The sequence below is a fragment of the Brassica napus genome, chromosome C6 (assembly GCF_020379485.1).
Source record: "Brassica napus cultivar Da-Ae chromosome C6, Da-Ae, whole genome shotgun sequence".
Taxonomy (NCBI): Eukaryota; Viridiplantae; Streptophyta; class Magnoliopsida; order Brassicales; family Brassicaceae; genus Brassica; species Brassica napus.
Genome location: NC_063449.1, coordinates 35977504 through 35999513, shown reverse-complemented (window position 1 = coordinate 35999513; position 22010 = coordinate 35977504). Strand labels below are relative to the sequence as shown.

Here is a 22010-nt window from a genome sequence, read left to right as displayed (position 1 = left end):
TTTTAATGAACCATCTTCATTCAAATGATCCAAATTGGTTCAGCTGAATGGACTTTAAAATTAAGCCTAAATTTTCAAAAGTCATCCGGATGATCCATCTGAATGAGTTGCACTTTTAGTGCCTAAACAAACAAAACTCTCATCTCCATCCGGATGGTCCATCCAGATGGAGAAACAAACAGGCCCTTACTTGTTGATGTTTTTGTATAGTGACACATTCAGAGACAAACCAGGTTCAGGCTAAAACTCACGTATAATAATCATCATGTCCATGTCTCTTTGAAATTTCAACATGTAACATTTCGGATGCAGCAAAAGGTAGAAGCTGAGATGAAAGCAGTTTAGGAGAAGTCTCAACTTCAAGGCAGCACGTCACCAGTGCCTTCATTCTACAATACCGGTTCTAGACCGATGACTCATAACAAGGTATATTCTACAATGCAAAAACTATAATTATATCTTTCTTGGACAACAAGAAAGTAGCAAAGCAGTCAACTTAATACTTTAACCTTTGATTTTCTCTCGATATTTTCAGAGCGAGCCATCTAAGATTGCACCATCAGGACCACGACACACGACCTCAGCCTCAGTTACGAACAGAGAGGTCACAAGAGTTGGTTACAGACACGGTTTTCAAGAAGGTCAAATGATTGGTAATAGGAAACAGAGTGTTACTAATGATACGGATGTGCAGAAGGGTAACGTAATGGCGGTTGAAACAAAACAGAAGGATAACTTAAAAAACAGGTTGTGGTTGACTGGTTTCAATCATCATCCTCTCTGCTTTTGTTTATTTTTTCCCATAAGCTGAAACTTGAGTATTTTAACCAATAAAAAACTCTGAATAGTATCTATCTATCTATATATATAAAGAAGGGTTTCCTTCACTCTTAGGCCATCCACGTCAGATTCCATGTCACTAATTCGGAGTCTGTGGTGACGACACGTGTCACGGTCAATCAAAAGTCAATGTTTCATTAATTCTTGAATTTAATGGGTTTTATGTGTTTACAACGGTCCAAATACACCTTCTCTAAAAAAATGGTATACGAAACTTAGGAAAAGTTGCCGTCGAGCAACAATTCTCGTTCAATCAACTGTCAATAGAAATCCAACGGTTTCACCGGTGACGAACGATTCCGATCAATTTCAGTCGGAAGCCGAATTGACTTCTTTAATCTGGAGCCGTTACGGAAATTAACTTGGTTCATGCATATTCATTAACATTCACATTAATACCTACTCTCTACTTCTCAGGCGTTCTCACATTCAATGAATCTCTTCATTCATTCCTTTGTGTTAATCATCCGTTATAAATATGAAGGTTTTCTTCCAAAAAAATCATCAGTTCATTTCTCTTAACACAAAAAAGTGATGAAAAATATTTGTTAAGCTCATCGTTGTACTTGACGGATTGTGACAGAAAAATGATAAGAAACAGAAAAAATGAGATGAGAAACATAATAAACAGAGAAGAAGAGAAAAGAGGAAGACGATAGAAGAGGGGATATAACTTTTTTTAGTGAACCTTTTTTAAAAAGATCTATTTATCTTTACCTCATAATAATTTCCAACATCTTGGTATTGATTTTTCATTACTGTGGCTTCCTAAAAGGTTGATAGCCCTGATCTCAACGATACAACAGTTAGTGCAGACACTTATGGATATAGAATCATTTGTAAGTATGCATGATTGTGATTTGTGAGTATATTTCAATTACATCTTTTCCATACCGACTAGTGGATTGTGAATTCTATTTAACTTGGCTGCTTCTGTGTCTAAAATTGGCTGAGTTTTGATATATACATAGAATGCATTTTTCTTATTATAATTCCAAGTTTGAGTCTGCATATATCACAATAAAATGAGGACGGTGGACAAATTAGCTGAGTATGGAATACTAAACATGTTCTTACATTAAATTGAAGCATTGTAGTTTTGTCCAAACATTAACTTATGCCTTATTTAGAACATTCACTTCCCATAACATATGTATTCTCTTCTCGACAAATGACACTTGCTAACCTAATAAAAAAACAATCACAGCATTGACACATTTGAAAGAAAATTCGTCCAACCGCACCTCATATTTCGGATAAAAACAACTAGAACTAATACGATATGAAAAACAATAGTTTCAAATATATGTATGAAAATGTTTCATTGGACATCAACCTAAAATAATATTTTAGCACATAATTAATAATATAATATCAAAGACATAAATTTTAAAAATATTCATAAGAAAAAATATAATCTAATATTTTTGTATTAAAAATTATTTTACTTATTATCAAAATTATCATAATTACAGTAGAATAAAAAAAGAAAATATGTAAAACTATTATGTATTCATGAACATTTTAATATTAAGATGATCATGATCTATAATAAGAATAACAAAACATACACAATAAAAGTTAATATCGCCTTAAATTTTAAATAAGCTAAACATTTTGAAATACTCTTTAACTGATATATTTATGTATTTTTGGTTCCCGATTTTTGGTTCCCGTAGCGTAGAGAGAGAGAGAGAGAGAGAGAGAGAAATTATGCTAATAGTAAAAAATAGTTTTTTTGTTAATTTTAAATTTAAAAAATAGTATATCTCATATACATCTTTTGCAAATGTAAAACTAAAACACAAACCACAAATCATATAAAAAATAATAATTTGATTACAAGTAAATTATATCCCGTCCGGAGGACGGGCCGACCCTAGTACTTACTAAAACATGCATAATTTTTTCCCTTTTTTCTTAAGTATCATCAAACTCGTTAAATTATGTACCAGAATAGTTATAAAAGTTTTAGGAAGAGTTTCAGATGATTTACTAGTAATTTTACTAAAAATTTAACATAAAGTTTCAAGTAACGAAAATTTACAACCCTGACAAAACTAAAAATTTAACATAAAGTTTCAAGTAACGAAAATTTACAACCCTAACTGTCAACAACATCAAAACGTGAAGACCTAGAGCAGCATATTCGGTTTCTTGCCCCCACAAGTCAAAAGAACGTTGGCTGTCACAGATGTGTGATATTTTTGAGGCCAGAGTATCCATCAGCAAGAAAACCAAGAGATCCCGGACGGTTGTTCTTCAATTCAAAATCTGCACGATTCAGATGACTTGCATGTTTTTATTTATACATAACAACTAGTTACAGTAGTTGTTCTTCAATTCAAACTCGAGGCTTGAAACCGGAAGAGGGGACATCTGTGAAGGCCTATCTACCGGTTGGTTTAAGTCGAAATTGGGACTGATTGTTTATGTTATAACGGTTCTGATTGGAAATCAAAGACCACTGTCTGTAAATCCTCCAAGCTGTATTGCTTTTCCTTCACGCAAGCATTATCGCACTGTTACCGTGTGTCCAAAGAAAGAAAAACCAGAGAAACACTACAATACTAAAAACGAAAACGAATCTGTTAGTGGATCTACGCGAGTCAAGGCCCAGTCCAATACGAGCGAGAGAGCCCACCTTCATCAACGGTCATCTTCTCAACAAGAACAAGTCTTGTCGTCTTCTGTAACAGAGGAGCTTAGTACGGAGTCAACCTCACAGCTCCCGATTCACAATTCATTTGCCCTTCTGTCCATATGTTGTGCTGGCTAGCTGGTTTAGCTTTACAGCTGTGAGTCCAAGGATCTAGATTGTTCTCTTGTAGCCTATATATTGGCATCATTGTTATCTTTGTAAATTAAGCAAGTTTAATACAATCCAGTAAAGTTTCTCTAACTTGCGCATGGTATCAGAGCCATTTAACCTTAACAGGTATGGCAGATCCGGTGAACCCTTATCCCTTTCCCAGTAAAGTTCATGTCTTGAGTTGTGTAACACTCAAGCTCAATGACAGCAACTACCTACTGTGGAAAACTCAGTTTGAGGCTCTCTTGTCGAGTCAGAAAGTGTTGGGGTTTGTCAATGGTGCGGTGGTGTCTCCTCCGGCGACTCGAGTGGTGCTTCACGGCATGGAGAATGTCGAAGAGCCCAACCCTTTGTTCGAAGCGTGGTTCTGCACTGATCAGTTGATCAGATCTTGGTTGTTTGGTACGTTGTCTGAAGAAGTTCTGGGGTCGGTTCACACACTATCTACGTCTCGTGATGTGTGGATCTCATTGGCGGACAACTTCAACAAGAGCTCGGTCTCGAGAGAGTTCTCGTTGAGAAGGAGTCTTCAGCTTTTGGTAAAAAAAGACAAGCCAGTAGCAAGCTACTGTCGGGAGTTCAAGGCAATCTGTGATGCCCTGAGTGCTATTGGGAAACCGATTGACGAATCCATGAAGATTTTTGGGTTTCTCAACGGTCTTGGACGTGAGTTTGATCCTATCACTACGGTGATCCAAAGCTCCTTGACGAAGTTCCCGGCTCCAACGTTTAATGATGTGGTGTCTGAAGTTCAAGGATTTGACCTGAAGTTGAAGTCATATGAGGATGCTCCTGCAGTTAACGCTCACATGGCGTTTAACTCTCAGAACGTGGGCCCTGGTTACAATCCTAATTACAGAGGGAGAGGCAGGTCAGGACAGTACAGAGGACGTGGAGGTTATTCGAGTCGGGGTAGAGGGTTTCCTCAGCATCAGTCTGGTGGGAACAACACGCAGGGAGAGAGACCTACATGTCAAATCTGTGGTAGAGTTGGTCACACGGCGTTGAAGTGCTACAACAGGTTTGACAACAACTATCAGTCAGCCACAGCTGCGTTCAACTCGTTGCGTGTATCAGACGATAGAGAGTGGTATCCTGACTCTGGGGCAACTGCTCACATCACATCGTCCTCTACGAACCTACAAGAAGTTCATCCCTATGAAGGAACAGATGCGGTTATGGTAGGAGATGGAGCTTATCTACCCATAACTCATGTTGGCTCAACCACTTTATCCTCTACCTCAGGTAATATAACGCTAAATGAAGTTCTAGTATGTCCTAATATTCAGAAGTCACTACTGTCAGTATCAAAATTGTGTGAAGAGTATCCCTGTGGAGTATTCTTTGATGCTAACAGTGTTTGTATCATTGATCTCCTTAAGGAGAAAGTGGTGGCAAAGGGAACTCGAAATAATGGGTTGTATATGTTGAAGAATGAAGAGTTTGCAGCTTACTTCTCAGATCGTCAGGTTGCAGCATCTGAAGATCTATGGCATCTCAGACTAGGTCATGCAAACTTCAGAGTTCTTCAACAACTTCAGAGCAGCAAGGAAATAAATATAAATAAGAGCAGAACAAACCACATTTGTCAGCCTTGCCAGATGGGGAAAAGTCATAAATTGCAGTTTTTTTCAGTCACATTCTCATGTTTCTCAACCCTTAGAAAGGATTCATTGTGACCTTTGGGGGCCTTCTCCTGTTTTGTCTACCCAAGGCTTTCGGTATTATGCAGTGTTAGTGGATGATTGTACTCGCTTCTCTTGGTTGTATCCGTTGAGAAATAAATCAGATTTTTTTCAAATCTTTGTGGCATTTAAGAAGTTGGTGGAGACACAATTTAATACTCAAATAAAAGTGTTTCAGTCAGATGGTGGTGGAGAGTTTGTAAGCACTCAGATGAGGAAAATGCTACAAGAAAATGGAATTCTTCATCGAGTGTCATGTCCTTACACTCCTGAGCAAAATGGCCTTGCTGAAAGAAGACATCGGCACTTCACTGAGTTGGGACTGTCTATGATGTTTCAGAGTCATCTACCTCTACACTTGTGGGTTGAAGCCTTCGCAACGGCTAGTTACATAAGTAACATTCTGCCATCACAAGCGTTAGAAAACAAGAGTCCCTTTGAAGCACTATTCAAAATGAAACCGAGTTATAAAGCATTGAGAGCCTTTGGATCAGCGTGTTACCCATGCTTGAGAGATAGACAAGACCACAAGTTTGATCCTAAGTCTCTGCAGTGTGTGTTTGTAGGCTACAGCAGTATGCATAAGGGATATCGATGTCTCTTTCCTCCAACAGGGAAAGTCTATATCACAAGGCATGCTATCTTTGATGAAGAGTTGTATCCGTTTAGAGAGCAGTATAAGCAGTTGGTACCTCGCTATGATACATCATTACTAAAGGCATGGCAGCTGATGACAAAATCGATGGGAGAAGAAGTAGAGGTACCAAGAATGTCTCAGGTGTTTCCAGCACCACAGGCTCAAACTGCTCCTCTGGTGAATGTACCAGTTGGTATGGATCAAGAAGTCAATAATAACCAGGACCAAGGGCCTCCAGAAGTAGAACCTGCTCCAGTGGGGAATGCTCCTCCAGAAGTAGAACCTGCTCCAGTGGGGAATGCTCATCCAATGCAGACAAGAGCTAAAGCAGGGATACATAAACCAAATACAAAATATGCTTTGCTTGCTCCAAAGCATTCAGTAGCAATACCGAAGAATATAGCGGAGGCAATGAAGCACCCAGGGTGGAATGATGCTGTCTCTCAAGAAATGCGCATCATTCATATGTTGAACACTTGGTCTTTGGTGCCACCAACTGAAGATATGAACATTCTAAGTAACAGATGGGTTCACACGGTAAAACTGAACCCTGATGGTACAGTCAAGAAGCTGAGATCAAGACTGGTGGCTAAGGGATGTGCTCAAGAAGAAGGACTAGATTATCTGGAAACATTCAGTCCGGTAGTCAGGACAGCTACCATACGATTGATGTTAAATATAGCTACAGCTAGAGGTTGGATAATCAAGCAGTTAGATGTATCAAGTGCATTCCTTCATGGGGAGCTACAAGAGCCGGTATATATGCATCAACCTGCTGGGTTTGTAGATCCAGAGAAACCAGACTATGTGTGTAAACTCACCAAAGCGCTGTATGGGCTCAAACAAGCACCAAGAGCGTGGTTTGATACTTTCAGCAACTATCTGATTGACTTTGGCTTTGTGTGTAGTATGTCTGATCCTTCTCTGTTTACGTACAACAGAAACAACAGCTTCATGGTGTTACTGTTATATGTGGATGATATTCTTCTAACTGGAAGTACAGTGAGTCTGCTTCAAGAGTTAGTTGAATCTTTATCTACTCGGTTCTCAATGAAAGACATGGGAAGGCCTTCTTATTTCCTTGGTATTGAAATGGAGACAAGTCAAGCAGGTCTTATGCTTCATCAAAAGGCGTATATAAAGGAGATACTGCACACAGCGGCTATGTCAGATTGTAACCCAATGCCTACTCCTCTGCCTCAACGTATTGAAGCACAAGATAAGAGTCTCTTCCCTGAACCAACATACTTCCGCAGCCTTGCGGGTAAGCTTCAGTATCTCACCATCACGCGTCCTGATATTCAGTATGCAGTCAATCTGGTGTGTCAAAGAATGCATGCTCCTACAATGACCGACTTTGCATTATTAAAACGCATACTCCGGTATCTGAAGGGCACAATGGAGTATGGTTTACACATCAAGAAGAATGAAGATTTGTCTCTCATGGCATATTGTGATAGTGACTGGGGAGGTTGTGAAGAAACGAAGAGATCGACTACGGGTTTCTGTACGATTCTTGGGTCTAATCTAGTGTCGTGGTCAGCTAAGAGGCAGGATACAGTGTCACGGTCTTCTACGGAAGCTGAGTATAGGGCCTTGGCAGAGACAGCTCAGGAAGTAACGTGGATCTCTCAGCTCTTGCGTGATCTACACATTCCTCAAGGCCAGGCTACATTAATGCTGTGTGATAATCTATCGGCTGTGTATCTAACAACTAATCCAGCTCTCCACAAGAAATCAAAACATTTTGCGAGGGATTGGCACTACACTAGAGAACAAGTGGCTCTGGGATTGATTGAAACAAGGCACATTCCAGCTGAAAAGCAAGTAGCTGATATCTTCACAAAGCCTTTGCCACGGAAAGCTTTTGAACATCTTCGAAGCAAACTTGGCGTTGAGGTGAATCCCACGCAAAGTTTGAGGGGGGATGTTAGTGGATCTACGCGAGTCAAGGCCCAGTCCAATACGAGCGAGAGAGCCCACCTTCATCAACGGTCATCTTCTCAACAAGAACAAGTCTTGTCGTCTTCTGTAACAGAGGAGCTTAGTACGGAGTCAACCTCACAGCTCCCGATTCACAATTCATTTGCCCTTCTGTCCATATGTTGTGCTGGCTAGCTGGTTTAGCTTTACAGCTGTGAGTCCAAGGATCTAGATTGTTCTCTTGTAGCCTATATATTGGCATCATTGTTATCTTTGTAAATTAAGCAAGTTTAATACAATCCAGTAAAGTTTTTTAACTTGCGCAGAATCTAGCTAATGTTCATCAGCATTAGAGCAGAGACTGCTGAACGGATTATCACTCTCGATCGTCTTTTCTAGAAAAATAAGATTACCTGACCTTTAACCCCAAGAACCAGAAGACTCGAGCTTATCCAAAAATGCAAAGATATCATTACAGTATTTTAAGATTGTAAATGAGATGCAAGCAGACTCGACCCCGAAAGTTCATGGGCTAAAATATAAGTCCATTAATTAATTAGTTGTTACGAACTTAAGGTTTAGAAATCTGTAAGTTGTGTGTATTATTACTCAATCGTAAGGTGTCCTTATATACGAGAATTACAAAGAGATAAAAGAAAAGACATAAATATGGAAAGTGTACAAATACAAGGAAAAAGAAATAGGGTTTCTTTTTCTCTAAAGCTTAAGCCGCCTCTCTCTCCTCTTCATGCGGCCGTCTCTCTCTCTCTCTCTCTCTAAGGTTGGGCCATCTCTCTCTCTCTTGGTATTGGGCCGGTCCCGGGCCGGTTATAGACCGGGCCGGTTATAGACCGGGCCAGTTATAGACCGGGCCGGTTATGGACATCCATCATATGGTTTATAACACTCCCCCTTGGATGTCATAACCATACAGAGTTCGTAATACGCTTTGGATGTTGCCTCTTTAAAACCTTACCAGGAAAACCGAGTGGGAAAAAACCATGGTTAAGAAAAAAAAGTACAACACGCATTACTCCCCCTGTTCTGAACATCACTGAAAATCTTTCAGTCTACGTATCCCAATCTCCGTATATGTCCTTCAAGTTGGCGCATCCCAACCTGATGGTTGAGCTTCATGGATACCAATGACTAATAGTCTCAATATCAAGGCAAGGCGCCAATAGTACTTAAGGTTAGGGACGTGTATGTCTTTAGTGCCTTATTGTCGAACATGAGCTAAACATATAGGAGATTCTCGGCAAGAACACATGTCCGGCCTAGTATGGCTTGTCTATTACATCAAGGCGCCAATAGTACTTGGGTAATGGACTTTACCGGACCAAAGACATATTTCTTGTCCTTCTTGGGACCAAAGGATCCGTATCCAAGTCAGGGATATTCACGACCATGTCTTTCTTGTGGACCAAACAGATAAGTGTCTAAAACAAGTGATCTCACGTCCATGTACTAGATAATGGGTGAGACTGATCCACATTAAATCCCTTGAGTACCCTTTTCTGTATATACTATTTGATGCACAAGGATTTCATTGTTAATGTACTCAAGCTGTAGTCTCAAACAAAACTTTGTTTTCCATGATCTTTCATCTCAAACTCTTTCTTGAGATATTCAATTGTTTGAGAAATTGTACCCAGAGGTTCCAAGGATATTCAGATCATATACTTTGATGATTATCAATATTGTTCTCGAGAACTTGATGTACTTTCAGCTCAATACCCTCTAGTACTTTCATTATCTAGTGGATCATATAAATATGCAGCCACTACATCAATTTGCTGCAAGTCTACTTTTTCTCTCTTATATAGCCAGACTTATGAAAAATCTAAAAGTAGTTGCATCCACCACTTGAGAGTATGTCTCCTCATAATCTATTACTGGTCTTTGTGAGAATCCTTGTGCAACATCAGCTTTATATCTCAGGATTTCTATTCCTCAAAAGACCCATTTATATCCACTAGTTTTAACATCATATGGCGTTTTAATCATATGGCCAAATACGTCTTTCTTCTTTAAACTATTTAACCTCATGTTTCCATTCAATCCAATTTGTTCTACGTGTGCGCACTCTTATACTAACGTGGGTTCATGATCCTCGCTTATATTCATAAATTCAAGTGCTACCTTGTATGCAAATAAATCATCTTATGTCGACATTCTTTATTGGTTCCATTATGTTCCAGACATGATATAATCGATTGAGATTCATTATTATCAGTGTGAGAGACAAGGTTTCACTTCTTAGATTTAGGTTAGGTCAAGAGAGATGAATGAGAATCGTGGGCTGAATCCCGTAAATAAACTTGAAGAATGAATATGATTTTATTGATGAGTTGAAAGATGATGAATACAAAGGAATGTATCTTGAGATGATTACTAAAGAATACGTAATGCTTTTAATCTAGTACAAAAGTTGATATATGGAAAAGAGATGGCTTGTCTTTTATCTTCTCCGTCTTTATATAGTCTAGGTTTCGTTGGCAACCCTTCAACTGTTCTCCGAGATATTCGGCTTCAATTACGGAACTCGCTTTAGGCTCCTCTTGACCGAGTCTCTTAAGGTGTTAGCTCACTTTCTGTCGTGACCTCTGCTATGATGTCTCCCAGGTCCAGTCGTCAGCTCGGCTTTCAGCTCCCTTTGTTATGATGGGCTTATCGCAACCCACATGCTAGCTCACGCTTATCGGTACCTCACCTGAGGGTCATATTCGGGTCCAACAGTTGCCCCCAGCTTCCGAATAAAATCCTTTGTCTCGGAAGCTAGAATCTAGCTATCGATCTTATCTTTTCGTTAAGATAATGATTAGTTCTTATCCTATTTAGATTCAGCTTACTCGATCTAACGGTCTTTATTACGTTTGGCAGAATCTACGGTTCAGATGGAGAGGGTTTGAAATGACTTTTCCGAATCTCGAGAGGTGATGGGATATAAAGCGGTGAACATTAACTGCTAGCCTCCCACTTTCTCCACGCCTCCGTTCGGTTTTCAAGGTAACTTCTCTCCTCTCTCTTTATTTTACTGCGATTTTTTTTATCTTCCTCGTTACTTTTCTCTGCAAATTCTCTCCCAAACCTTGCAATCGATTTTCTCCTTAACCTTCCCATACTATGGATCATCCGAAAGAAGGTTCCGGGGAATCCGGGATGCCTCCCTCTGCTTCTGGAGCTAAACTACTGAAAGTTAAGCAAGAAGTCGGAGCCAAGATGAGGAAGGGGAAAAAGACAGCCAGGGAGGCAATCGCGACCAGAGTTTCTAAACGGAAGAAGAAAGACGATTCTAGCGGGAGCAGTCCTCACTCGCCTTCGTTGCTGAAAAATCAAGACGTGGTTAACCTCATGGTTCAAGCTCTCGGCCAAAAGGAGCTTGGCCGTGCCTGTAATTCCGACGAAACCCCCGAGACCGCTCCGGAGGGTTGGTTCTGTTGCCATGAGAAGTACATCTCCAAGTCTCACTTGAGATTTCCTCTTCCGACCCTACTGCTTGATCTACTAGATCATTATCAGTTAGCCCTTTCCCAACTCTGTCCCTCGGTTATCCGGGTGATAAACGGCTTTATCACTAGGTCCAAAGAGGAGGGGGTTAGCGTCGGTCTTACCGAACTTATGAGCCTCTTTTCCCTGAAGGAAAGCGCCTCTAAGGAGGGTGGTACCGGGACCTACTACCTCCCTAGTCGTCCCAATCATGTTATCTTCAGATTCTCTAGTAGTGATGATGACTGGAGGAAGAAGTATTTTTACGTTAAAGTTGATCCTTCGACGGTTCCTGTGGGTCGGAACCTTAGGGTCACTTGGACTAATCCATCTGGTTAGGAATTCTAGGGATATGCTTTTTCCGTTTTATTCATTTATGGCCGAGTAACCTTTTTGCTCTGATTTACTTGCAGAAATCGAAGATCCTCCGAAGCTCTCTACCAAGCTCACCAGAGCTCTATACCGCAAGTTGCAGCAGAGTCCCTGTACCTGGGTAGCCTACACCACTTCTCGAATAAGTGCAGCCAGATTCCCAGATACCTACAACGCCTCTTTCCAAGATCCCATTCCTGCTGAGAACCTTGAGAGTAAGTTCTTGTTCGAACCTTTTTAATGATTTTATCGCTTTGAAGTTTTTAAACTTAAGGATTTCCATTGTTCCAGTTTCGGCAGGCGATTCAGTTGTATCGATCTCAACTGGTGCTAGTGCTTCGGGAACTGAAAAGTCTCAGCCAGGTGACATGACTCTGCGACCATCATTCCGTTCTAGGGGTAACCCCTCTAAAGCTGCCAGTGCTTCTCGTGGAAGCGACAGGAACCAAGGAGGATCGTTCCTTATCTCAATGAAGGAAGTTTTGGACGACGGAGGATCCAAACCTGTTGTCGAGACTACTCCAACTGAGGTTGTAGCTCAGGATGCTGCTCCTCTCCCTGAGGTCCAGGTGCCGGAGGCTGACTACCAGGCTCCGAAGGGTACCTCTGAGGTCGAGCCGTCGAGACACAAGAGGCCCAGGACCGATCAGGGCGGAGCTCCCACCCGTTCTTCTTCCTCGTCCTCTAGAGGAGGGACTGTTGGGTGGAGCTTTACCCATTCGAAGCCTGGGTCGATCCTGGACGACTCTTGGGGCCTAGCTGCGATAATGAGGCACCTGAAGAGCGTGGGATGTCCCCTTCCAGCGCTCAAGGACCTGACTAACCGAGATGAGTATCTCGATATTGCTCACTGTATGGGTCAGGTACGTGATCTCTATCTGTTCTTTGTTTACATTCTTTGGAGACGATGATATATATATTTTTTGGATTTATTGCAGTTGGCTGGGGCTGTTAACAGGGCCCAGCTCAGGTTTGAGAATGCTCTGTGTGCTGCCCCCAATGCTGGTGAACTTGCTGAGGTTACCGAGATGGTTAAGGCAGCCAAAGCCGATCTTGACCAAGCCCGGGTTCGAATTTCTGAACTCGAAGCCGAAGTGACGAGGCTAGGCTCGAAGGCCGATGCTCAGCAAGGAGAGATCGAGAGTCAAAAGCTCGATATCCAGGTGAAGAGCAGGAGGATCAATGATTTGGAGGCTGCTCGAAAGATAGCTGAGCATCAAGTACGTGAGCTCATTGCCTCATCCCAGGATAGCCAGAAGAACAAGGAAGCTGAAGTCAAGCTGGCTGTCAGGGAAGGGAAGAAAGAAGTCGCCGAAGCTTACGGCAAGATCCTGGTCTGTGTTAAGGAGAAGTTTGCTAGGAAGAAAGATGAGGTCAACGCCTTGGTGTACGCTCAGGAGCTCCAAGCTAATGCCGACCTCTTGAAGGATATGCTGAACAACAAGATCCAAAGCGTTGAAGAGGAGTACAACCAATTGGTGGCCTTATTACCAGAAGCGACAACTGCGTATGAGAAGGCTCAAGTCTCTGACTTCTCGGTCAGCAAGCTTCCTCTTCCCCAGATCTCGGAGAGTTCAGGTACTTTCGAGATTAACATGTTTAATCCATCCTTTTCTGGGGAGTATGGCTCTAATTTGGGTTTGATGGCTCCTGACTTAGCTCCAGTCGAGGCAGCAATAGGAGGTGATGGCAATGTGGTCGATGAGGGAGTTCCTGCCGGTGCTGGTGATCCGATTCAGGAAGAGAAGGAAGATTGAGAGCTACGGCTCTTTTAGCTTTATGTTTTGTGTTTTTAAGACTTCGGCCTAAGGGCTTTGTTTCGTTATGCATTATGACTTAGTGCCTGAGGAGGCCTTTAAACCTTAACACTTGCTGGATTTCAATAGCCTGGGGAGGCTTTTAAACCCTTTCTTATGTTTAAATCGTGGCTATTATTTCTGTTTTAAGTTTTTGAACTTAACCTCGTTTCATTTAATCATAGTGATTGCGAATCTCAGATGAGTTGTGTGCTGTCATCGTTGAGTCGGATTAGGACCTTTAGTCTTAATTTATGATAAGCATTTAGCTTAATGGATATTCGGTCGTGATAACCTTAAAGAGAAGTTCTTGATTTTAGCTCGGGGACCTGAGTCCGATTCGAAAGGTTCTGGGACCTGGTTGTTCAGGTTCGTAGGAACCTGGATTTAGATTCATAGGGACCTGAGTTAATTCGAAGGACTTCGAGGCCTTTGAAGTTTAACGGATGGAATTGAGGAATTTCGGGATTTTCCTGATTCTTTAGGATTTTAAGACCTTTCGATTTTGATAAGGGTTTCAAGACCTTTTGGTTTTGATTAGGATTTTAGGACCTGGTTGATTGTTAAGGATTTTAGGACCTTGCTGATTGTTAAGGATTTTAAGACCTTAGTTTATGTTAAGGATTTTAAGACCTTTGGGTGTATTAAGGATTTTAAGACCTTTGGGTGTATTAAGGATTTTAAGACCTTTGGGTGTATTAAGGATTTTAAGACCTTAGGTTCAGGTTTTCAGGGACCTGAATGTATTCGAGATTGTTGAGCTTAGGTCCCGATTTAGGGGGACCTAAATTTTCTTGGAGGGTTTTAAGACCTTTGATGTTTATGAAACTGAATCAATCGTTTTATTAATATCAGATATCAGAGAATACATGATTCAGATTATTTACACAGTAACTATTTTTAGGCTAAGTGTTCTTGGTAACACCTGCCCCTTTGGCTTAGGTGAGGAGGTTGGTGAGAAGAGGTTGGGGCTGCACTCATGACGGAGTTGCCTACGTACCCAGTCAAGGGATCAAGCCAAACGTAGTTCAGGGGTTTTAGGTACCTAATGATAGTATCTTTTGAGGTTCGTGGCATTCCACGATCGGATTTCAGGTACCCCGGTTCGTACCTTCTGGAGTTTGTAAACTCCGGGTCGTACTATGTGGATAATTCGGTAGGGTCCTTCCCAGTTGGTTCCTAACTTTCCAGCTCCCGGTTCCTTTGTTCCTTCGAACACTTTCCTAAGCACTAGGTCCCCTACGGCGAACTGTCGGGGCCTTACTTTGGAATTGTAGTGTCGTGCCATTGCTTGCTGATAATTTTGAATGCGAAGCAAGGCTTGGTCTCGTCTTTCCTCGATCAAGTCGAGGCTATCCATCAGGAGCTGGTTATTAGCTGCGGGATTTGAGGTGCAGAGCTCCCGTCTGAGGCTACCTGCGGTGGTTTCTGCTGGGACGACAGCTTCCATCCCATAAGCTAAGGAGAAGGGAGTTTCCTCTGTAGCTTTTCGTGGGGTGGTTCGGCAGGCCCATAGTACTTCGGGTAGTTTTTCCGACCAAAGCTCCTTTTGGGCTCCTAGGCGTTTCTTGAGGTTTGCTAAAACTGATTTGTTGGCAGCCTCCGCCTGTCCGTTCCCTTGAGGTCGCCGAGGTGATGAGAAGGTGAGGCGGATGTTCCATTTATCGCAGAAACTTTTGAAGTCGTGGGATATGAACTGTCCTCCATTGTCGGTTACGATTTCGTATGGGACGCCATGCCTGCATACGATGTTTTTCCAAACAAATCCTTCGACCTCGAATCTGTTTATTTGTTGGAAAGCTTCAGCTTCAATCCATTTCGTGAAGTAGTCGGTTAGGACCAGGAGGTTTAGTAACTTCTTTCCTTTCCCTGAAGGTACTAATGGACCTATAATGTCCATAGACCACCTCATGAATGGGTAGGGAGCTGATATGTTAGACAGCTTTTCCGCTGGTTGGTGTATGATCGGTGCATGCCTTTGGCATTTGTCGCACGATGAGGAGTAGACCTCACAATCTGCGATAATGGTAGGCCAGAAGTAGCCTTGTCTTTTTATTCGGATGGCTAAGGCTCTGCCTCCGGAATGGTTTCCACAGGAACCGTCGTGCATTTCCTTCATGAGTTTCATAGCTACTAGGCCGTGAACGCATTTTAGGTAAGGTCCGGAGACACTTCGTTTGTGGAGGGCTGACTCGATTATACAGTATCTTGCTGCTAAAGCTTTGAGTTTTCGAGCCTCCCACTTGTTGGGTGGAATTTTTCCCTCTAGGATGTAATCCATGATCGGTATTCTCCAGTCTTCTCTCCCTACAACTTTGTTGTGAAGAGAGGAGGGAGATTCCTGTTCGGGACCTGGTGCCGTGGTGCCCCCGGAGATATTCGTTGGAGTAGGTTCTGGGTTCTGAGGAATATCTCCAATTTCCTCGTTATCCCCTGTGGTTTGTGTAGCGTTCCTAGATGCGTTTTTAAGAGCGGTGCGGCTTCTTGTTTGGACTTTATAGACAAGTGGCTCCGAGGTCTGGATGGTGCCCCCGGAGGTACTCGTAGAGTTAGGCTCTAGGGAGTCTGAACTTCGGTGAGTACCTTCACTTTTGTCGTTGTTTTCCGGGTTCTGGGTTGCTTTCCTGGAGGTGTGCTTTCTAAAGCTGCGTGTTCTAGTTTTCGGGAACCAGAATGTCGTGAAAACTTGGGTAGCTACCGTCGGGAGGCTGTTATCCTCTATTTTTTCCTTTGGTTTGCTATCCATCTCAGCCTTGGTAGCTATGTCGATACTTGGCTTCTCGATTCCTTCCACGGGTATAATTCGTTTTACGAGAGGGTCGGATGTGGAAGCTAATGCGGCGAGCGCGTCTGCTGAGGAGTTCTCCCCTCGTGGGATCCTCGTTAGCTCGAACTTGTCAAACTGCTTTGTGAGGTTTAGGACGACCTCGAGGTATGCCCCCATTCTTTCGTCCCTTGTTTCGTATTCCCCGTGAAACTGGCTAGCTACCAGCTGCGAGTCGCTGTAGGCGTTTAGCTCCCGAATTCCGAGGCTCAGGGCGAGCTTTAATCCAGCGATTAGTGCTTCGTACTCGGCCTCGTTGTTGGAAGCGTTAAATCCAAGTCTATAGGATTGTTCGATGGTTTCTCCGGCTGAGGAGGTTAGTCTTAAACCGACACCGGAGCCTTGCCTTGACGAGGCTCCGTCCACGTATAGGCTCCATTTCGGAACCTCTGTTTCCTGGTCTAGATGTTCGGATGCTAGCTCAATAACGAAATCGGCGAGGACCTGAGCTTTTGCTGCTGCTCGGGGTCTGTACTCGATGTCGTACTCGCTGAGCTCTATAGCCCATTTGGCTAATCGTCCGGATTGGCTAGGGCTATGCAGAATCGTCCGTAATGGTTGTGAGGTCATTACGATGATCGAGTGCGATTGGAAATAAGGTCGCAGCTTCCTGGCAGCTGTCACGACTGCTAGGGCTAGTTTTTCCATGGTGGGATATCTCGTCTCGGCGTCTATTAAGCTTTTGCTAGTATAATAGACAGGTCTCTGTTCGTTTTGTTCCTCTCGTACTAGCACTCCGCTGACTGCAGCTGCCGACACGGCGAGGTACAGGTACAGTGGTTCTCCTACTACAGGTTTGGATAGTATCGGAGGTTCCGAGAGGTAAGCCTTCAGCTGTTTGAAGGCTTCTTCGCACTTTTCATCCCATAAGAACTTCTTATTATTTTTCAGAAGTTTATAGAATGGAAGGCATTTATCGGTGGACCTGGAGATGAATCGATTTAGTGCTGCGATCCGTCCGGTCAATCTTTGTACCTCTCTGGTCGTTTTAGGTGATGGCATTTCCAGGAATGTCGCTATTTGTTTCGGGTTGGCTTCGATGCCTCTTTCGGTTACGAGGTAACCTAGGAATTCGCCGGAAGGTACTCCGAAGGTACACTTAGCTGGGTTTAGCTTCATGTCGTATTTGTTGAGGATTTCGAAACATTCTCTTAGATGGGAGATGTGGTCCTCCCCCTTTGAGGATTTGACTAACATGTCGTCGATGTAGACTTCCATGGTTTTTCCGAGTTGTCCAGCGAACATTTTATTTACTAACCTTTGATAGGTAGCTCCCGCGTTTTTCAAACCAAACGGCATGACCTTGTAACAATAGGTTCCTCGTTCAGTTATGAATGCGGTTTTCTCTTGATCCTCAGGATCCATCATAATCTGGTTATATCCTGAAAAGGCATCCATAAAGGACAAGAGCTGGTGTCCAGCCGTTGCTTCGACCAAACGATCGATATGAGGTAACGGGAAGCTGTCCTTAGGACAGGCTTTGTTTAAATCGGTGAAGTCTACACAGATTCTCCATTTCCCATTCTTCTTTTTTACTACCACTGGGTTAGCTAGCCAATCGGGGTATTGTACCTCTCGGATGGACCCGGCCTTTGTTAGTCGATCGACCTCGTCGTTGACAGCTTGGGCTTTTTCTAGACCTAGCTTACGACGTTTCTGTTTGATCGGTTTAAAAGTAGGGTCTACATTGAGCTTATGAGTGGTGACATTTGCATCTATGCCTTTCATGTCGCTGGTGGTCCATGCAAAGGTTTTGATATTCTGTTTTAGGAATTCGACGAGCTCCTTTTTGGTTTCGAGAGGTAGCTCGGATCCGATGCTCACCTGTTTCTCAGGATTTGAGTCGTCGATGCTAACTTTTTCGGTGAGGTTCTTAGGGGGACCTCGGATATTTCGTTGCATTTCGCGACTCTCCTGGATCTGTAATTGCTATTGGGGGGATTCTTTTATGATCTCGAATCCTCCCAGGTAACAGATCCTTGAAATCTTTTGGCTACCGTGTATGGTAGCTATTCCGTTGGTTGTTGGAAATTTCACGCATTGGTGATAAGTTGAAGCTACTGCTTTCATCTTATGAATCCAAGGCCTTCCGAGGATTGCGTGGAAAGGGGATGGTTTGTCGACAACTATGAAGTTGGTCATTTTCATGACTCCGCCAGCTATAATTGGGAGCTTAATTGTTCCCAATGAGGTGGCTGTTTCACCTGAGAAACCTACGAGGTTGGATTTCTGGTCGACAATTTCGTAGTCGTCTATTTCCATTCCCTTTAGTGCGTTGTAGAAAATAAGATCGACGGAGCTTCCGGTGTCGATCATGAGCTTAGGTACCTCGTACCCTGCTATATTTAATGTTATGACAAGGGCATCGTCATGAGGTCTATCGAGGTCTAATGTCTCACTCTCCCAGAAAGAGATCTTAGTGTTAGACTCAGGCTTGGTCGGTTTGGACTGAGTGTTTGACACAGCTTTCCGTACGTGACTTTTAATAGAGTTAACGGAGTCTTGACACACATCGGACCCTCCAAGGATGTAATCGATCCTTGAGCCAGGGCTCGATTGGGGAGGTGGTTTACTCAAGAGGGCCTCGATTTGTAGGCTTTTTCCTTGTGGAAACTTTCCAAGGATCATATCGACTCTCTTTTTGGGAGCTGGGGGTGGTGAGTCTGTTTCTTTTTCAGGTGACCTCTCGCGTTTTGGAGAGCTATCTCTGGGACCTCTCTTCTGATAAGGTTGTGGCTTTTTGAGGTCCACATCTTTTATTTCTCCGGCTGCGAATTTAGCAGCCAGTTGTCGTTGGAGGTCCCAACATTCTTCGGTTGAATGTCCCTTTCGATCGTGGTAAGAGCAATGTTTGCTCTCGTCATAACCTTTGGACCAGGGGGCTTTAGCTGTCGCGGCGACAGGTTTTTCTTCCTTGTCTTCCTCGACTACGTAAGAATGTTCTCCCTGGGTCTGATTATTTCGGGAGCTACCTCTTTTGTGAGGTCCCTTTCCATCGGAGGCTTCGCCTTTCGGGTGACTCTGGGGTTTTCTGTGGAGCTTATCTAATGCTGCCATTTCCTCCTCCAAGGTAATGTATCTAGAGGCCTTATGGAGGGCGTCATCGATAGTTGGAGGGGGATTTAGCGTTAGCTCCGAGAAGAAACCTGATTTATACCAGAGACCTCTCCTAAGAGCCTCAATGGCTACCTGATCGTTGGGATTCGAGAGTTTAGTTCTTACTGCTCTGAACTTTTCGATGTAGACTCGCAGTGAGTCTCCCAGTCCTTGTCTGATCTTCCAGAGGTCAGCCTCAGACGCTTGTTTCAGGATGTGAGTTGAATATTGCTTCATAAAGGCGTTAGCCAATTGATCGAAACTGTCTATAGAGTTCGGCTCGAGGCTGGAGAACCATTCGAGAGCTGTTCCGATCAGGTTTTCGGCAAATGTTCTGCAATATCCTGCATCACACTCTTCCTTTGTGAAGTGAGCTTTAACGATAGCTAATCGGAAGGCTCTTAAATAGGCCTTTGGGTCTGCGTTCCCATCGTATTCAGGAATCTTAATTTTTCGAGTATCTCTTATGTAAGAGTTGGCAATTCTATCGGTGAACGGAGTTCCACGAGTCTCCTCAATTAAGCTCTCGATTTCGGGAGCTGAGCTCGTTACCTTGTGAACTTGAGCTCCCAATTTCTGGAGAGCTGCGTGGGTTCGCTCCATGTACCTGCGAATTGCGTCAGGTCCCTCGAAGGGAAGGACATTTGGGTCATTATCAGATACTCGGCGAGCAGGTTCCTGGTGAGACCGAGCTCGGTCGTCTTCCCAGCTAGCTGGCGAAATAGGTCGCTCATTGGTCCTTAGGCTCCGAGCGAGGTTAGTGCGGAGAGCTGCAGGATCAGCATCCGTCCTTTGGTATTCGTCTGTGCTTGGGGTTGAAACCCTAGCTTGAAACACTGAAGCTGATGTTCTGGCCCCGGACGGTATGTTGGTTCCTGCTCCAGACCCGGAAGGAGGTGGCGGTGGAGGCAAACGGGTGCTCCCACCGGTGTTTCGATCAGGCATGGAGCTAGTTGTAGCTACATTGCTCCCCATGGTGCTGGTGATAGGAGGGGTAAACGCAGGAGCTGTCCTAGCGCGAGGCGTTTGGAAAGCAGGTTCCTGCCCTTCTGCACCTGGGCTATCAGGGGAGAAGTTCAGGCGCTCTCTAGGGAAGGAAGGGTCAGCTAACCGTTCATGGAAAGTGACTCCTCTTCCCTGGTGGACGGACGGTTGGGTCGTTGCGGATTGAGATCTGGTTATCTCTTCGAACTGTTGCTGCCGTTCGGCTAACTGTTGCACCGTTCGCTCGGTCTCTTGAGCTTTGTCCACTAACTGGAGCATCATCCGACGGATCTCAGAAAGCTGATCTTCCGTTTGGTTCGGAGCGGATTGATGCGATGGGTTATTGAGGGCTGAGGACCCAGAGTTGGTCCCTCCGGAGGCTCTCGGGTTATTTGCCCCCGGAGCAGTGCGATTCGGTGAGCTATTGCTCTGGTTCGATTGATCGGGGTTAGATGGATTCGTTCCGTCTAATGGATTCATCCTTTAAGCTTTAGAGAAAGGGATTCGATTATTTGTCCCCACAGACGGCGCCAATTGTGAGAGACAAGGTTTCACTTCTTAGATTTAGGTTAGGTCAAGAGAGATGAATGAGAATCGTGGGCTGAATCCCGTAAATAAACTTGAAGAATGAATATGATTTTATTGATGAGTTGAAAGATGATGAATACAAAGGAATGTATCTTGAGATGATTACTAAAGAATACGTAATGCTTTTAATCTAGTACAAAAGTTGATATATGGAAAAGAGATGGCTTGTCTTTTATCTTCTCCGTCTTTATATAGTCTAGGTTTCGTTGGCAACCCTTCAACTGTTCTCCGAGATATTCGGCTTCAATTACGGAACTCGCTTTAGGCTCCTCTTGACCGAGTCTCTTAAGGTGTTAGCTCACTTTCTGTCGTGACCTCTGCTATGATGTCTCCCAGGTCCAGTCGTCAGCTCGGCTTTCAGCTCCCTTTGTTATGATGGGCTTATCGCAACCCACATGCTAGCTCACGCTTATCGGTACCTCACCTGAGGGTCATATTCGGGTCCAACAATCAGGACCTTTAATACTTTGCAGCTTGGCGTCCCAAGCTACATTGTTTGCACCTGTACCTTAGAGCCGGTCGGCCTTATCTCCATGTCTGGGATGGTTTCCTTAGTAACCTCGGATTTGGATTTTGATTATCATTCTTTTGCACGTTTCTTTTGTTTCCGAGGATTCTTATCTTTTGGAACCTATTGGTCTATCTTGTATAGACTCTGTAGCAACTTGATTGTGTCTCTCTTGGACATAAATTTTGTTGGTGTTTTACAAGCTGGTTTATATAAAACTTAGTCATTTTTCGGGTCAGCAAATGTGTCTGGCATTTGATTAGCTAGCTTTGTAAATGTATAATCTTTGGACGTCTATTTCACATTCTTTAGTCTGAGGATCTTGCCAAGACAATGATGGTCGATGCCATTTTGTTTCTCTTACCAACTTATTATTTTCTCCCCCTAATATTGGATAGTCGGATTCATTAAACTTGCAATCCGTGTTCCTGGCCACTAAATAGATCACCCATATTT

General features: G+C 43.4%; 2 protein-coding genes across 4 annotated transcripts; one reads left to right on the top strand and one right to left on the bottom strand.

Moving 5' to 3' along the window:
• Positions 1-11582: 11582 nt before the first annotated feature.
• On the top strand, positions 11583-13704 carry LOC125588602. Of its 3 annotated transcripts, XM_048760107.1 has the most exons (4): positions 11584-11973; positions 12050-12621; positions 12697-13336; positions 13418-13704. In XM_048760107.1, the coding sequence occupies exons 2-4, from the start codon at positions 12127-12129 to the stop codon at positions 13513-13515; spliced, it is 1233 nt and encodes a 410-aa protein (XP_048616064.1). In that variant the 5' UTR covers positions 11584-11973; positions 12050-12126; the 3' UTR covers positions 13516-13704. The 3 variants fall into 3 exon arrangements, with proteins under 3 accessions (XP_048616065.1, XP_048616064.1, XP_048616063.1); XM_048760108.1 differs by having other exon boundaries at positions 11583-12621; positions 13424-13704; XM_048760106.1 differs by having other exon boundaries at positions 11584-12621.
• An 895-nt stretch (positions 13705-14599) lies between these two features.
• Positions 14600-18280, bottom strand: LOC125588506. Its single transcript, XM_048759883.1, has one exon. It carries the CDS (start codon positions 18278-18280, stop codon positions 14600-14602), a length of 3681 nt encoding a protein of 1226 aa, XP_048615840.1.
• Between the last annotated feature and the right edge of the window lie 3730 nt (positions 18281-22010).